This window comes from Schistocerca americana, chromosome 3 (assembly GCF_021461395.2).
Source record: "Schistocerca americana isolate TAMUIC-IGC-003095 chromosome 3, iqSchAmer2.1, whole genome shotgun sequence".
In the NCBI taxonomy this organism is placed as follows: Eukaryota; Metazoa; Arthropoda; class Insecta; order Orthoptera; family Acrididae; genus Schistocerca; species Schistocerca americana.
In genome coordinates this window covers 444881081-444900063 of record NC_060121.1, presented here as the reverse complement: position 1 = coordinate 444900063, position 18983 = coordinate 444881081, and the positions used below count along the sequence as shown (strand labels likewise).

The following is an 18983-nucleotide window of genomic DNA, read 5'->3' as shown; positions in this document are numbered from 1 at the left end:
TGAAAAACCAGACAGAAGACCACTGCGTAATTTAGAGGCATCTTATTGAGCGAAGCCACAAAAAGGCGTCGTTAACAAAACTTTGTCCTGAGACCAAGTCTATCAGTCAAACTCTCGATAATTCGAGCTTTGGGTTTCAGGGAAGTGGAGCAACACTCAAGGCAATACTGACCCTAAGACATCCCTTAAAAGACTGAAAAAAGATTAAGTTACATTGACAATTTAGATTGAAATAAACCCTTTCAAATTGTGAAGGTAGCAGGGACAAAATTCAGGAAGCGAAGGGTTATCTGCAGCCAGACTGCAGTTAAAAGAATTGAAAGGCATGAAAGGGAAGCAGTAGTTAAGAAGGGAGTGGGACCAGGTTGCAGCCTACCTTCGTAAATTTTACTTCATTTTATTCAGTCTGTACATTGAGCAATCAGTAAAGGGAACATTTGGAAAGGGAATTATAGTTCATGGAGAAGAAGCAAAGACTTTGAGGTTTGCCGATAACATTTGTAATTCTGTCAGAGACTACATGAACTTGGAGGAACTGCTGAAAGGAATGGACATTGTCTTGGAAAGCGGATACAAGATTATCAAAAATAGTAAAACAAGGATAATGGAATGTAGTCGAATTAAATCAGTTGATGCTGAGGAAATTAGATTAAGACACTAAAGATAGAGATGAATTTTGCTTTTGTGGAACTAAAATAACTGACGATAGCCGAACCAGACTGGAAATAGCTACAAATGCATTTTTCAGAAAGAGAAATTTGTCAACGTCGAATTAAATTTAACACTAGAAGCGCTGAGGGGGCATTTTTGTCCCATAGCAAAATTTTAACCACCCTCTCTCCTCTAATTGTTTTAGAACGTGGGTGAGTGTTACGGCTTAATATTTCGAATTACAAGTCAACGCCGTCAGTTGCACAGTTTTCGAGAATAAACGAGGACTACCTAGACCCGTCGACGTAACATTATTGTCCCTCTGAATAAACTAAGCGGTGCCGACTGCCACACGTTGTTGGCTTCCTTTATTTGGCCCGCTGCTGCAATGCAAATCTAAAACTAAGTGCGGCGTCTTTGGTGGAATAAAACTTCATATAACTAGCACAAACAGGCGCTGTGAAGTAGTGCAACATCACTCGTAGTCACGTTCTCGCGAATGAGCAGGTGTCAGCCTTGATAAATGACACTGGAGAAGCTGAATCTGAGGGAGAGCATGTAGACGTATTTCAGCTGATTCTGATTATGATGCGAAATTAGTTACAACTGGGAACTCGTATGAATCAGAGACCAGCTATGAAGATTCTTTTGAGTTTCCATGTAAACATAGTAGTGAAAATAGTAATAAATGAAACGTTTCTGAGACGTATAGTTTTGTTTTCCCAGTTTTCGTTGCGGTTGTGTTCTTCCCACGAATGATGCTCATTTCACTGATCTATAGGAGCCGCCTCATCCAAAGGGCAACCACATCATCACGATAACAGAAAAGTTAGTAGAGACGGCTCTGCCATAATGATTCGTGGTTGCAGAGCCAGAACTGCTACGGTTGGCATTTATCAAGATAACAATAATGCATAGAGTTTAGGTACAGCGAAACGGTGCAAAATCGAACTATGCAAATGCTACAAGGTGCCGTAATTCAGGTAAAAATGCTTTCTCGGTAATTTGTTTGTCGGTACAGAGACTGAAGCTCCTGACGGGCCTAAGTGGCTACTAATATTGGAACTCCTAGGAGCAGCGGAAAGCAAAATGTTCTTCAGGAGAATTTTGGTCTTTCTCCGTAAGCGAAAAGGTTTGTCTTTTCTGGTGTCACGTAACTGCTTCAGGAAATTTATGATGTACCTCGCGTTTGATTTACTGTCGACACGGTCCGAGTGGCTAAAAAAATTAAAACTTGCTCTCATGTTACACGTATGTGGTACAGTCATAAGAAACTGCCAAAAGTACTCCTGATACGTATACCTGTGTCGATAAGCAGTGTTCCTGTTCAAGTTTAAATGTCGGTTCACTCATTTCAAAACCTAATAAGTGTGGGCAGAAATACGGGATGACTGTCAATTAAGATTCTCAGCGTATACTGGATGCTTTCCCACATCTTCGTAAGAATGAAACTCTTGCTGATAGTGAACGTAAAGTATCTATCATGACTTTAACTAATATTTAGTACTAAAACAAAATAACTGACAATAAGAGTGACTATCTGTTACAGGAAAATTCATTCCCTAAAATAAAAAAGGGTAAGAACAAACTGTAAACGCATCGATTAGAGATGGGACATTTGTGTCCCGACAGTTGTTTAGGGGGTTCGAAAATTCGGCGGTTCTAGTGCTCCGTCTTTTTAACGATCGCATAGATATTGTTGTGGGAAGCGCAAATCAGTGACTGCAGTTTATTTGCAGAACACTCAGAAAATGAAAAACTTGTACTAAAGAGACGACCTACAGTAGACTTGTCCGTATTCTTCTGGAGTTTTGTTGCCCGGTGTGGGACCCGCACCAGATAGGATTGACGGAGGACATCTAAAAAGTTCAAAGAAGGGCAGAGACAGTGCAACGGATATGATACGCAAATTGGAGTGGCAATCATTAAAACAACTGCGTTTTTCGTTGTGATAGGATCTCCTCGTGAAATTTCAATCATCTTTCTTTCTTCTCTGAATGTGAAAATACGGGGTGTCTCAAAGCGTGCGCTATAACAAATTTTTCAGCCCCCAATTAAGATATTCACACCATATTTGGCTCATGTGAGAAACACACTTGCGTGCGTTCCAGCTTGTCGTGATTGAAGCATTATGACAACGGTTCAAGAAAAGGCTGAGAGTATGGACTAGTTTATTCAGACCAAACCGGAGACGCAGCCTCAAAGGAACTTCGAAACATGATATATGAAGGAACCACCCTTGCGGATTTAGATATGCCAGTGATACAGGAATTTTACGCAGACAGGAAGCGTTTATGTGCAGCATCACACTGGATGACCAGGAATAAATGAAGCTAACACAGAACGGATTTGCAAGAGTGATCCAATTCTTTGGCCTCATAGGCCGCCTGACATTACACCGGTGGACTTCTACGAGGATAAGCCAAAGACAGAGTCTACCAAAGGCCCGTTAACCACATTAACGATTTAAAGAAGCGAATCGTCGCTGCCATTGTCACAGCTGATGCCAATATGTTGCGCCATAAGTGGATAGACTATCGTGTATGGTTAGAGCTTGAACACAGACTGGGTGTCGTGCGTGGACACCAAAGGCGCACATGTTGACATTGACTGAATGACATAAAAACTTTGGGAGACGGGGTGTCACGTAAGCCAGACATGGTGTGAATATCTTAATTAGTTTTGATGCTGTGACACATTAAAGTTCTACCGTATCTTTTGAGACACCTTGTATTTTCTTGGCACCCACCTACATAGGGGAAAATGATCATCATAATAAAATAAGAATATCAGAGCTAGCACCTTTTTCCCGCGCGCTGTCCGAGAGTGAAACGGTAGAGAAACACCTTGAAGGTGGTTCGATAAACCCTCTGGCAGGCACTTAATTGTGGATTGTAGATTAAACGTGTTGATTTAGATATAGAAGTAATTCTATAAAATGTAACCCAGCGCGGAAATGAAACGTGGACGATAAACAGCTCAGACAAAAATAGAATACAAGCTTTTGACTTATCGAGAGCCCGCCCTCTTGTGGAGTACTGCAGTGGTGTATGGGATTCTTACCAGATAGGATTAACGGAGGACATCCAAAATGTTCGAAAAAGGGCGGCTCGTGTTGTATTATTGTTGAATAGGGGAGAGATTTACACGAATATGATACGCGAATTGGGCCGGCATTAATTAAAACAAAGGCGTTTGTCGTTGAGGCAGGATCATCTCATGAAGTTTCAATCACCAAATTTCTACTCAGAGCGTGAAAAATTTTGTTAGCGCCCGCATGCATTGGGAAAAATTATCATCATAATAAGATAAGAGAAATCAGTGCTTCTACAGAAAGATTTAAGCATTTTCAGCATGCTGGGTTAAATGCAGGATAGAAGTTTGTAGTTAACAAGTCTGATGTAGAAAACAGCCAAAGCTGCGAAATTTAGTTGTTCTTATTTAACTAAGGGCCGGTTTCGGGTATCAGAACCCATTCTTAAATTATCCAAACAGAAAAAATGGTAATTTTTGTTTTGGCTGGAGCCACATTCAAGATAAATTTTTGAATATACTGCCACCATTTGACTGTAATAATTTTTATTTTATTGTTATACGATCCAGATTTCGGCCTTAGGCCATTTTCAAGAACAGAAAATGGAATAAACAATAGAAATACAAATAATAAAAGCACAGCAATCATAAAAAATAGTGTATAAATACCAAGATTCTTTACTTTACTTATATGTCAAAAGAATCAGACTGGTATGAAATACAAGTCCTTGTCGAAAAAGCATATGTGGTCGCATAGGCCAGATCTGCCATTAGTAAAAATGAGAACACCTCTAAAACGCCCAAATACTCATACGTATTGCAGACTTTCATTCCTGGACCCTACAACACTGCAGTTAAATAAAGTTGCTCACCAGTAAACAGGTATGCGCCACACTACTGCATCTGAGCAACAGATATGGACATAGATGAAACGATCTTCCACAGATCGCCAGAGAGATGTCACAGTCTGAACAGTGCAATCTGTGTTGTATAAGGGCCATGCAATCTGTTGTGTAAGGGGTAAGGTAGCTTAACTGTTTATTTTGCGTGATGATTAATTATCTTGACATACGTTGGTACATATTAAAGTTTGCATTATATGACATGGAGGTCCACTATTAAAGTTCACAAGCAACTTCATGAAGTGTCTTATCGTAAAATAACTACTCCCTTATGTAGTGCACCTTTTTTATATAATTAACTGTATTACAAGGTAGAAATTCCATGTTTGTTACAAATATATTACGATAAGACACTTCACAATATTTACTTGTGAATTTCAATACTGGACCTCCATTCCATATAGTGTGAACACTGTCATGTACCTATGAAGGCAAAGATAATTATATTACCAAGCAAAATAAACAGTTCAGTTACATAGTTTCCTGATACTTCACAGATTGCATGAGCAGACTGTGATGTCTCTCAAACGATCTTTGGAAGATCTTTTCATAATGTTCATGTCAGATGTTGTTACACACAATAGTGTGGTCCATAGATGTTCACTTGTTAGCTGTTTCATATAACGGCTCTGCTATAGACTTGGTTGGTTGGTTGGTTTATGGGGATTGAAGGGACCAGACTACAAAGGCCATCGGCCCCTACTATAGAGTTCAGAAATGAAAGTCTGCAATGTATTTACTAATGACAGATCTGGCCTGTACGACCAGATACGCTTTTTCGACGAGGACTTGTATTTCATATCAGTCTGATATCACTTGACATATAAATAAGGCAAAGAAAGATTCGTGGTGTCCTTTTTCTTGTTTTTGTGATTTGTATTTCTATTGTTTATTTCAATTTTTTGAACCTGAAAATGGTCGAGGGCGAAATCTGGTTCGTATAGCAATAAAATAAAAATTATTGGAGCACGCAACACAATATTAACATAGTTTGTGTGGTATCACGCAATGCACAATTTTTTACTGTTTGGATTATTTGAGAATGGATTCTGATGCCCGAAACTGGTCATCAGTTAAATAAAAGAAACTGTATTTCGCACCTCCGGCTGTTTTCTACATCAAACTGGAAAGATTTAAGTGTTAGTTTCTTACCGCTCGTTTTGTACTATCGCGAAATAGAGGATAGAGTACCACGGATATGGTACGCGAATTGGGATCGCAATAATTAAAACAAAGGTGTCTTACGTTGCGGCAGGATCTTCTCATGAACTTTCAGTCACCAACTATCTACTCAGAGTGTGAAGGTTTTTTGTTGGCGACCGCCTACATAGGGCGAAATGATCATCGTAATGAAGTCAGAGCTCGCAGGGGAAGATTTACGTGTTGGTTTTTCCCGCGCGCTGTTTGAGAATAGTACGCTAGAGAAACAGCTTGACGATGGTTCTATGGAGCCTCTGCCAAGCACGTAACTGTGAATTGCAGAGTAGTCATGTAGATGCAGCCGTAGATGAACTGTAGCTGCATGTTTCTTCGATTAATAGTACCAGATTTTTCCCGTGCAAAAAATGCATCTACATCTACATCTACATGATTATTCTGCAATTCACATTTAAGTGCTTGGCAGAGGGTTCATCGAACCACAATCATACTATCTCTCTACCATTCCACTCCCGAACAGCGCGCGGGAAAAACGAACATCTAAACCTTTCTGTTCGAGCTCTGATTTCTCTTATTTTATTTTGATGATCATTCCTACCTATGTAGGTTGGGCTCAACAAAATATTTTCGCATTCGGAAGAGAAAGTTGGTGACTGAAATTTCGTGCCGGCCGCGGTGGTCTCGCGGTTCTAGGCGCGCAGTCCGGAACCGTGCGACTGCTACGGTCGCAGGTTCGAATCCTGCCTCGGGCATGGATGTGTGTGATGTCCTTAGGTTAGTTAGGTTTAAGTAGTTCTAAGTTCTAGGGGACTCATGACCACAGCTGTTAAGTCCCATAGTGCTCAGAGCCATTTTTTTGAAATTTCGTAAATAGATCTCACCGCGACGAAAAACGTCTTTGCTGTAATGACTTCCATCCCAATTCGCGTATCATTTCTGCCACACTCTCTCCCCTACTACGTGATAATACAAAACGAGCTGCCCTTTTTTGCACCCTTTCGATGTCCTCCGTCAGTCCCCCCTGGTAAGGATCTCACACCGCGCAGCAATATTCTAACAGAGGACGAACGAGTGTAGTGTAAGCTGTCTCTTTAGTGGACTTGTTGCATCCTCTAAGTGTCCTGCTAATGAAACGCAACCTTTGGCTCGCCTTCCCCACAATATTATCTATGTGGTCTTTCCAACTGAAGTTGTTCGTAATTTTAACACCCAGGTACATCTACATCTACATCCATACTCCGCAAGCCACCTGACGATGCGGAGAGTACCTTATGTACCTCTATCGGTTCTCCCTACTATTCCAGTCTCGTATTGTTCGTGGAAAGAAGGATTGTCGGTATGCTTCTGTGTGGGCTCTAATCTCTCTGATTTTATCCTCATGGTCTCTTCGCGAGATATACGTAGGAGGGAGCAATATACTGCTTGACTCTTCGGTAACGGTATGTTCTCGAAACAAAAGCCCGTACCGAGCTACTGAGCGTCTCTCCTGCAGAGTCTTCCACTGCAGTTTATCTATCGTCTGCGTAACGCTTTCGCGATTACTAAATGATCCTGTAACGAAGCGCGCTGCTCTCCGTTGGATCTTCCCTATCTCTTCTGTCAACCCTATCTGGTACGGATCCCACACTGCTGAGCAGTATTCAAGCAGTTGGCGAACAAGCGTACTGTAACCTACTTCCTTTGTTTTCGGATTGCATTTCCTTAGGATTCTTGCAATGAATCTCAGTGTGGCATCTGCTTTACCAACGATCAAATTTATATGATCATTCCATTTTAAATCACTCCTAATGCGTACTCCCAGATAATTTATGGAATTAACTGCTTCCAGTTGGTGACGTGCTATTTTGTAGCTAAATGATAAGGGATCTATCTTTCTATGTATTCTCAGCACATTACACTTGTCTACATTGAGATTCAATTGCCATTCCCTGCACCATGCGTCAATTCGCTGCAGATCCTCCTGCATTTCAGTACAATTTTCCATAGTTACAACCTCTCGATATACCACAGCATCATTCGCAAAAAGCCTCAGTGAACTTCCGATGTCATCCACAAGGTCATTTTTGTATTTTGTGAACAGCAACGGTCCCACGACACTCCCCTGCGGCACACCTGAAATCACTCTTACTTCTTACTTAGTTGAACTGACAGCCTTGAGAATTGTACTATTTATCGAGTAATCGAATTCCAACGGATTTGTTTTGGAACTCATGTTAACTGCCACCTGCCACACCATACAGCAATCTTTTCTAAATCGCTTTGCAACTGATACTGGTCTTCGGATGACCTTACTAGACGGTAAATTACAGCATCATATGCGAACAAAACTTATTGGACCGATTGTGTATGTGTTGATTTCGATTTTTAAAAAAATTGGTAGTTTGGTTCAACAGTGTTGGTTCGGTGCGAGGCGGAGAGACTGCGGCTCCGGCTCCGTCAGCGGACGAGACATGTGGAGCGGAGCGAGGTGTCCGCGCGCGGAGGCGCGTGGCCCGGCTGTCGTAGCGAATCATAAACACGTAACGGCCGACATGTATCTGGGCGCTGAATGAATGGCGAGGCGAGCGCCATGTGCCCCTCCCAGCGGCGGTGGCGCCAGGGCGGGGGCCGCCCGCCGCTGCGACTACTGCAGCGCACCTGCCCACACGGCGCGCGGCGCGGCACACCACACCTACTCGGCGCGCCACGCCGTGCGGACGGGCCCACACCATCGATCCCGTTGCCGCTGCCGCCGCCACACGCCTTACGCTGCGCTCCCGAAAAACCCCCCAAAAAATTTTTTTCCTCTCTCCAAAATGGCTCGACTCGAACGGCGCGGGAACTTGGCTTCTGCGACCGGACCACCCCGCCCAAAACGGCGTCCGCCCCCGCCGCTGCGGGTGAGGCCGCGCGCGCGCGCGCACGCACACACGCCGGCACTGCGTACGCACTCCGCCCACGCGCTTTCCTGCGTGCTGCCCTCCTATCGCCAGCGAAAACTGTGCTCACTGAAATTCGCAAACTACTTCACCGCGTGGTACTACTCTCGCAAGCGCCTACACTACACATTTATTTATTTATTCTAATTTTTCAATACGGTACGATCACAGGAGCGTTTAACAATGCGGTAACCTATTTCGACCAGCCAGTGCTCGTCTTCACATTGTCAATTGATAAAATAAGGAAGCAAGAATCACTGCAGATTCTATAACGTTTACCAACTATTCGAATAACGACGTTAAAGAATAGAATTATACGTATAAGGCACACGCCACAAGAGGCGATCAAACATTCTTTGTCAACAATACTAAAGGCAACATACAGAGGTCGAGGCTGTACAGGGGGAGTGCTACACAAAGATACCATTCATTGTCAAAACAGCAACCGCGCGAACACTTAACACATTCGTAACAATAATAGGAACACCGCCATCTCAAAGAAACAACTGAGAAATCAAAGAAAACGATTATCAGGCACATATCATAACACGAAAGTTCGAAAAACTCCGAGTGAACGTAGTGGAAAGAGAACTAACGAGCTAACAGGAACCTAACAGAAAATGGCATTCACAAATAAACCATTCGAGCGAGAGGGAGAACAAAGTTTCAGAACCATAATTAACAAACGCAAATCTGCTCAGAAGTCTCCTCTATAAAATGCAAACGCTCAAGTACCACGGTAATAAAAAGGCACGAACGGATGAAGAGGTATTGTAAGGGATTAAAGCAAATTGATGCTAGATTAGGTCAAACGCGCTCCGTGGATGGACGCAAAAGATAAAAGAAAATCGCGACTAAATTGAGAAATTGTGGAAGCGTTGTTCGAAATAAAATAGGCAGCATCATATAGTATCTTAGAAACCGGAAATAAAGTATCATAAAAACGAGTGAATTATAAGTAAATAAACGTGGTGCTTACTACCGTAGCGTGCGTAACCCGATGCGCGCTTGTTACTCTCGTACAGCGCTACGGTACACTATGCTAGCTACAATTTTGAAACTTGTAAATTTTACCGCACTATGATTTATATAATGCCACGTATTTCTGCTCAGCATATTATCTACTACGAACCAATGCTTCGTTTGCAAAGACAGTTTATAATCTGTCTTCTATTTGAGATCCGAAATAAGTAACAAATGTTACGTGGACACAAAAACAGTAAAACCCACTCTTTCTGACAACAACGCCGAGTAAATGCGCTGCATAAAATAAAGTCTAATTTTGCTTTAATAACATAGTTCTCGTACTAAAATTGCTTTGTTTTTGCTGAGTGAGAACTACATTGACGACATAGCTTCTCCAAGAATCGCACGCTTTCCGACATCACTGAGTCTATCTAATTCACGACGTGCAGTCTCCGGACAAAAATCGGATAGCAAAGACTCTTTCTTTCGTCTCCAAACTCAAATAGTTATCGAGATTGATGATCTGATCTACAGCAAATATCTGTTTACTATGCGGTCACAGATAAGTACGTGAAGAATTACAGTTTGGTGCGATCACACCTTCCTCAGCCACACACCAATGTAACATTCCATACCTAGACGCATTTACGCCATTTAAACGTTTTAACAAAGTATCTCCATTAAGTACGTTGTACTGCAAAAGAAATCAAAAATTTAGTGCAATATAAAATTTCTTTTCTAATTGATAACTTTCACTGAATTGAATGTAGACACGCTAAGCTTATGAGAAATAGCTGTAACCATGGCTGTGTACTGACGCCCATACATACATAAACATCGTCTCGATGAATGAAAATATGCTATCTTACAGTTTCCATTTTTATAAAAAAAAAAGCACTCCTTTTGTCTTTACAGATATTAATGTGTCAAAATGTTAATATCTGCAAGAGCTACCTATTTCTCTACTCATGCGATCGACAGTCTTACTGGCCGAATATAGCAGCTCACTATGGAATACAGTTTGCAGTTTTTAAGGAATTATCTCGAGGAATGGCTTGCATCTGCTCTGTTCACTTTTTTTCCTAGCTGAAGCACTGCACAGCTTCCAGATATGACTGTTCCTAAGTTATCAAGACAAAACACGTTTCGGAAAAGGCATTAAAAATGCTACCGGTGGCCATATTACTGAGAAAATCGTTCCAGTGAGCCAGAATAAGACATCCTACAAGAAACACGCTCAAAGTAAAACGACCCGCAAAGTTTAAAACGACTCCCCCCAATTTCAGACGGCTTATGCACAGAATTTTTAGAAGGTTATGCAACTATAAGAACTTCTTTAGAGCTTCTTGAGAGATTGTACACGATGACATCACGCTTTCGTTCTCTTTCCGTAGTGTATACAACTAAGTGCCCGACTGTGTCTTTGTACTCATAATAATAAGGCGGACTTGAATAAGTAATTATAACAGACATTAAATACAACGAAAAAAATCATAAAGAGCTCTGTAGTACAGCGCTTATACATCGTAAGGATCTTTTCGTCTGCAGGAGGCACGATTACTAAATGCTGCTGAATCAAGTAAATGACAAATATCGTCTTACACTATTATCAAATATCAGTGGCTAGTCGCACAGGAAACTTGAAATCACAGCTCCTATTATTAATTTTAAGAGGCATAGCACTGGAACATAAAATCTCCGGGGTCAACCTTAGAAAGCCGGAGTACGTCGGATATACAGACGCGGTAAGGTTTTACGACCTGTAAGTTGTGTTAAGAATTGAAAGCATCATGACAGAAAAATAATGGGCGGCTAGAGTGAGTTTCGACCCGAATAGGTGCCCCACATTGGGAGCTGTCAGGCGGCGAGCGAGGCCACCACGAGGGGTGTCCTGGCCGGCGTCTGACCGCCTAGTTATCTAACAACACACAAAGTAACATGCTGATGCTTTGCTTACCTCCCTTGCCATCACGGCATCTCCTCCGCTGGGGATAGGCCGAGGATGCTGCACCCCCTAGCCTAAACAGCACACGCTCCACTCAGGCTCCTTGTTCGAGTCCCGCGCACGCCTACCGCCGAAATTTGCGTCTCATGACGCGATAGTACTTTCGTTCCGCATGGTGAGTGCTACCTCGCCAACGTGATCACGGCGGACAGAGGGGCGAAACAAGGAAAAAAAAAGCACACCAAACACTAGAAAAAATACACTCACTCCCACAAAAAACCAGTCCCTCGAATTAAAAAAAAAAGCACCCGTACCACACCACACACACAGTTGCCCCCTTCACTTAATCCATCATTGAAATCTTCCCGAGAACTAGGTTGCCTTCATACTAGAAGAGACCCCCCCCTCAGCGAAGCAGGCAACCCTGCTTGCGTTGGTTTGCGGCGAGTTGACTGCCATCTGCCGGACGATCGATTCTCGGGGCGCATCTCCGCTAAGACGTGTTCGGGCGGGGTTGGGAAAGGAGGGGTTAGCTGCCGCGAGAGTGCGCTCCGCACACGCACTGGCAGTGGAGGGGCGATCCGAGGGAGACTTTGTTCAAGAAAGTGTTGTGGGGATTCCCTCGTCCTTGCTATGAGATCTCACTTCCTTCGTAACATGTCACCGTTTCATTCCTGTGTTGATTTGCATTTACAACGAGAAATTTCATAATGGACAATACCATTTTGCTACGAGTAAGCCACCTCAATTGAGACAGAGCGTTCGAACAATGTTTTAAGTACACACATTGTTTATCTTGTTTATTTACGGTGGATAAAGTTGCCGTACAGTGTCAAGATCTCTCACAGTAATGGAAATCATTTCCCTTCCTTTAGAGAACTACGTTTTTTCTGAAATAAAGTTCAAAATTTTTCGGTAATACGAATAATACTGAAAACATTTTAGAAATAGTATAGACAAACAATTGTCAAATACTTTGCGGTGCACCTAAATTTTTAAGCGGGGATCCCCAGGTGACCGCTGAAAATTTCCTGCATATTAACTTACTCTGTAACAGCTACATTATTCAATTTTAGTGTCCTATATAGGTATCTAGAGTAGTATTTTTATTTCTGTACTGAGGCCTTCCTGCTCTTCAACTGTGAGCTGCGTCAATCAATTAAAATTCGTGTGAATATAGTGGGTAATATGTTGCCTTCTCCAATAGATACGGTTTTATGAGCTGGAATACATTTATTGATACGCAGTGTTACTTTAGTATTTTATTTTTATATGTACAAACATTGTATATCTCTGTTGTCTAGATACTATTCGCATGAAGACCTTTGGAACAATATCCGGTGTCGGAAGATCTTTGGTTCTGGATTTGTTTTTAACCTGACCTGCAGGGATGTTGTGATTGGTTGCGTAGTACGATGTGTCAAAATATGATACTGAGAGGCGTGGTGTTGCAGTACAAGAAATGATAACAATGTAAACTGTTGTTGAGCGTCATGAAGTGTGGTTGACTGGCAGTTTCAATTTTAAAATGTAGGAGTTAGTCCGCATCCCAAATGGGAGCTGGAAAACTCAACCGTATCTAACAGGTGCAGTAGCTTGACGTATTTACCAACTTTTAGTGTTTCTATACAGTTATAATGCTATTTTCACGGAACGTTGCCGGTAAGTATACTGCCATATGAGAAACATAATGACATGTTGGTCAATTGTAGGAATAGGTGGATATTTTTAATCGGTTCGAGGGAAATGACTTCGAAAATTTTGAAGCTTGTTTTTCTGATTCCAAGTTCAAATTTTATGAAACCACATATAGATATATGATGTAGAAGTATTTGAACAAACTATCATCCTGTAATGTAAGACTTACAATTACGGATAGCAACTGACGAGTCTATTGTCGATGAACTAAATGACATTATCTGAAGCTGAATATTTTGTCCCATCATGATAGGCATTTTCTGACTTCATAACTGTGTAGCAGTGGAAAAATTCAATTTTTGATCGAAGGTGTTTTAATACTTTGACATACAACGTTGACTTTAGGCTATAAAATCGAGGTTAAGAACCATTAGAATCATCACACCTATCTCTTTTTTTGGATAATTATCTGATTAATAATTGAATTAGATTCTTCGCATGCTGTGACCAGAAGGGGCTGTACTATAGTTACAATAAGTGGGGAATTTCTTAGAACATAATGTAAGAAAACAATGGTTAGTATTGTCCTCTATTACGGCATCCACCAGAGTGACCGAATATGTGTCTAGAAATTAAGTAAAAGTATCCCAGAGATCTACACACACAGGCCATAACCAGATTTTTGCAAAGTAAAATTTGAGTCATTGTAGGCGTACATTTAGTCTGAAGATTGTTGTTGAATAGCCCTATCATTGCAACAAGTGAGTCCATGAGAACTTAAGATGTGTGTGACTTACGTACCCCCCCCCCCCCCCCCCCCACGAACTATGTCTTTCCACCTACCCAAGCATTTACTCCTTTCTTGCTGCAGAAGGAACATAAAACTTCTCAAAGCTGCGATTAATATTTCCTTATAAAGTGTTTGGGCTTAACTTGTGTATTGCACCCCACCCCTGAAATCATGATTGTGGTGGAAAAACTAATCTGCAATGCAGCTGGGGTGATAAACGTAAAAATGGCAGTAGACTTTCATATAACATCAAGATGATGTCATTAAAGAAACAAATTTTTGCACTGCTATGACTTTCCTTATTTTGAACATGGTTTGCATCAGAGTGCTGTTTGCCAACATTTACGTAATACTTAAGAACAAGCTATGTAAATATTAAGAAGTGGCGAGGCAGTTATACCAGCAATGAATACCATATTACAAAGGACAACTAAAACAAGTAAAAAGAATTATATGTTCTGCAAACTAGATGCAGAAGAAAGTCTCACATCCCAATGAAGGACTTGAAACATTTAGATCAGGACAGGAGTGGTAGAGAAACTATGGCTCAAGTGTAAAAGAAAGTTGACAATGCACTGGATAGGTATTTGCCCAGTAGAACATTTCATGATGGAACCCTCCTTGGTATAGTTACTGTACAGAAACGGTGGCTACTGCGTAACAGGTATAGATAAAGCATACACCTATAGAAAGAGAGGTGTTGTATGAAACACATTTATCTGTCAAGAGAGAGCACTGCCTGAAGACGTTAGTGACTAGTATAGAAAAATATTGTTGAAAGGTCTTTCGCAAAACCTAAATGAATTCTGTTTGTATGTAAGGCTGTTTGTGGCACCGAATTTAGTGTCAAGTTACGGACAAAACAGGAACAGAAATTGAGGGCAGAAAAACAAAAGCAGAAATGCTTAACTCTGTTGTGTCAAGAAACAGCTGAAATAATTGAAATTGATCAAAGCACCAGGGCCCAACGGAATCACTATCAGATTGTAGACCCAATTTGTGGCTGAGTTAGCCCTTCTGTTAATAATAATATATCGTAGACCCCTCGATGAAAAACTGTGCCCAGTGGTTGGACGAAAGCACAGATCACACCCATCTACAAGAAGGGTAACAGAAGTGTTCCACAAAACTGCAGTCAAATATCTTTGACATCCATTTATTGTACAGTCTTAGAACATATTCTGAGCTCAAACATAAAGAGATAACTTGTACAGAATGACCTCCTCCATGTCAACCAGGATGGATTCCGAAAACATCTATTGTGTCAGACCCGGCGCACATTTTTCTCATGTGGCATGCTGAATCCTTTCGATCAAGGCAGTCAGGTAGCTGCAGTATTTCTAGATTTCGGAAAAGAATCTGTCTCAGTACCATATGTACACTTACTGTCAAAAGTACAATCGTATGAGGTATCAAGCAACATTCATGACTGGATTGAGAGAGTGTGTGTGTGTGTGTGGGGGGGGGGGGGGGGAGGGGGGGGTTGCAGCAAGTTTTACCTTGCAAAAATCTGGTGTTGACTTCTGTGTGTAGGTGTGTGGGAAATTTTTAATTAATTTCTAGATACACATTTGATCACATAGATGGAAGCAGTAAATACTATTTTTTCTTGCACTATGTTGTAAGAAATTGTCCACTTATTCTAACTGTAGTTAGCCTATTCTGCTTACAATATGTAAGGAATCTTATAGGTGTTCGAATGTCTCATCAGCGACAGAGGTGAAAGTTTCCCAATATTGAGAATAATACAATTACTGTATTTCATGGTTCTTCTATATATTCATTTTTGTCTGAGTTGTGTAATGGATCACTCTTATCAAAATTGTTTAGAGAACACAGGGAGAGATCCGATATTAATGATAACACATGCAATCATTTTCAGTCCAAAAATATTCTGCAGCAAAAGGGCACCATATGAGATTATGAGTGGAAGTATCACTTGATGTGTCATGTGGAATACAGTAACTGACATTAATGCAAAATAAGGTGTATGAGAGCTTCTTACTGTGATTGTAAAGAAGTATTGTCATGTTTAAAATATCCTTATTTGTCTCGCGTGTAAATTTGTCTCACGTGTAAATTTGTCTCACGTGTAAATGGTAAAATTAGGGCTGTCAGTAAGTATAGTAAGTCTGCCCCTGTGCAGTATAACACATCTCCACTGAGTCAAAAAAATCCATTGTCTCCCCCTTGCTTACTAGAGAGTAGGTGAAAGAGTAATAAATATTAGATCTCACGGAAGAAAGAGTGCTCTGTGTTAGGTTACAGTTGCTGCAATAATAGCTTTTGATTTGAACAAGAATTCTAGATGTTATTGGAGAGATTTCAAGAACAACTTACACCAACATAATGCTAAACAATTGAAAAGAAAGTGAATCATAAACAGTGTGATACCATGTTGAATCCTGAAGCATCATTAATGTGGTGGGTATATGAATAGGATCACTAATGATACAAAAACAGAAGAAGAAGTAGACACTTCACTAATTCCTTACTAGACAGATATCTTCAGGTTTCACCGATCCAAATATTCTGTGTCTTTTGTCCTCTAGGTTTTCGCATTAGAAGATTAAATGGGGTGTGGTTCCATCCTCCTCAGTACATATTCTAGATTTAGTCTTCCTGTATATCCATCGTGTGTAGGTGTTTATTAAAGTTCCCGTGGCCAGTCATGAGTCCTATCATGAGTTCAGTCTCTTCCCTATTGAAATTCAGAATTACAGAACTTTTCCTGAAACATGGTGCTTTAGATTAATTGGTTTGTGATGTTTTTGGTTTGTAGTCAAATATTCTGTGAGCTGCCTCTTGTTCCAGCTATATAGTTGTGACTTTACCATTGCCCTAGTGACGATTAGGACAGGTTCTGCTCCAGTAAATCAAGTTGTCACTCCTGTCCTGTCCATTCTATCAGCCTGTTCATTCCCACTAATTCCTGAGTGATCAGGGACCCACAGCAGCCTTACTCTGTGGCTTTCCCCTAGTCTCACAAGGGCTTCGTAGCAGTCCGTAACAATTTTTTATTTCAATGTAGGGCCTGAGAAAGACTTCAGAGCAGCTAGGCAGTCCAAATAAGTATATATATTACAATCCTTGTAGCATCTGTGCAAATTCTCCTTTGTGGCACACTCTGAATACCAAATATTTCTACATGGAATACTGCAGCCCTCTTCCTGCCCACAATAATTAACTCACTCTTCATTGCATTAAATTTCATATTGTATAATCCAACCACCTATGCCAACATGTCTAATGACAGTGAAGAAGTCTTCTTGGTTTTTCAGCTGAGTCAAGGTGTCGTTCTGCAACAATGTTTTGACAAATTTCCTATTCATCATTTTTGGTCGAACTTTGTCTAAAGTTGACAAATAGGAAATTTGTCAAAATGTTGCCGCAGGGTGACACCCTGACTTGGCTGACAACGTAGGGAGACTTCGTCACAGTAATTAGATATGTTGGCATAGGTTGTTGGATTATATAATATTAAATTTAATGTGGTGAGGAATGAGTTAATTATTGCATGCACAAAGTGGGAGAAGGCTACCTCAGGAAACATGATGGCAGGGGAACAGTTGAAAGAAATTCATAGCTTTAAGTGTCTTGGAAGCATACTGGAAACAAGTGGAAGAAATTATTAGGAATTTGGTGGGAGGGAGATAAGCAGTAGCATGTTTATGAGAAGTGTCAGGAGCATAGTGTGGGTTAATGATATTTTGCAGAAGACCAAGGAAATAATACTGTGGTCTATCCTGACCTATGGTTCTGAAAGCTGGACAGTGAAGAAAAAAAAATGAGAGAGATATAGGCATGTGACACTGAATTTCACAAAAGCAGTGTGGTACTAATGAGGTTGGACAGAATAAGAACTGGCCACCTTTACAAATAAAGATAGAAGCAGCAAGACTTTAGTAGTACGGACATGTAAAGAGAGTGCCATGTGGTAGAACACCAAGGAAGATGCATGAATTGAGGCTCTAGGGAACAGATCAAGGGATGTTTAGTTGGAAGCAGTAGAAGAGAATATGTGGAGAAAAGGAGATTAATGGAACAGGGATGAAACAATAGCTATGGGAGGGTATAGGAAAATGGGGAGACTTGTGTGCAAACTGAGTTCCCTAACTCTGCACTCCCAGTGTTCATTTACTAGACTCAAAATTACTGTGTTCCTGGAACTTGCTATTTTGACAGGCTCTCTGACTTCATGGTTCACTCACCTTCTAAAGCATAAAGAGTTTGGAGAGATGTGTGAACAGTGCTGAACCTCAGCAGAGCTATATCTACAGCAGTCTTCACCCAGTATCTATAGCAGTCTTCACCCAGGTCTGACAGCTTTTAAATCACAGATTATGGGAGCAACACAATCAGTTTGCAGGCTTATGATGTGCCAGTAGGGGCTTGTCTCAGTATTGTTGTTAAACAATCAGTCTGTCTTTTTGTCACCCATAACACATTTAGTGCAAGTGATAGCAGATTTTGACTTGCCATATTGTGCCTACATTGTAGGTTGGTGAACAGCCAATCTGTATTGTTTTGTATAAACAAATGTGGGAAGAGAGTTAACAAACTGAGTCATAAATTTTAACATCTGCCTTTGCATTTTAAGTGCTTTTTTTATTCAATGTACATATCAAGCAATACTTAAGACCTAAGATTCCTTATTGCAGATGCTGTTTGATATCTTTCCTTTGCTGATTTTATTTGGTTATTGCTGAATTTTAATGCTTTATTAATTGTAATTCAGTTTAACCTTGGGTCAGTGTATTATCTGTCCGGCCCCGGTAGCTGAGTGGTCAGCGTGACGGAATGTCAATCCTAAGGTCCCGGGTTCGATTCCTGGCTGGGTCGGAGATTTTCTCCGCTCAGGGACTGGGTGTTGTGTTGTCCTAATCACCATCATTTCATCCTCATCGATGCGCAGGTCGCCAAAGTGGCGTCAAATCGAAAGACCTGCACCAGGCGAACGGGCTACCCGACGGGGGGCCTTA

At 41.1% G+C, this 18983-nt stretch overlaps 2 protein-coding genes across 3 annotated transcripts in view; one reads left to right on the top strand and one right to left on the bottom strand.

Moving 5' to 3' along the window:
• The window catches only part of LOC124607147, a 581505-nt gene extending 569501 nt beyond the window's left edge, over positions 1 to 12004 (bottom strand). The window contains exon 1 of the mRNA XM_047139356.1: positions 11586 to 12004. Coding sequence (XP_046995312.1) covers positions 11586 to 11597 — 12 coding nt within the window. The 5' untranslated portion in view covers positions 11598 to 12004. The remainder of the gene's footprint in view (positions 1 to 11585) is intronic.
• The window catches only part of LOC124607146 (D-glucuronyl C5-epimerase B), a 388166-nt gene that overhangs the window by 265358 nt on the left and 103825 nt on the right, over positions 1 to 18983 (top strand). Inside the window, exon 1 of one of the 2 annotated variants that reach the window (XM_047139354.1) lies at positions 12963 to 13159. The exons of the other annotated variant lie outside the window; for it this stretch is intronic. The gene's annotated coding sequence lies outside the window, so the exon portion shown is untranslated. Of the gene's footprint in view, positions 1 to 12962; positions 13160 to 18983 lie in introns of those variants that run through there. 2 annotated transcript variants of the gene reach the window in all.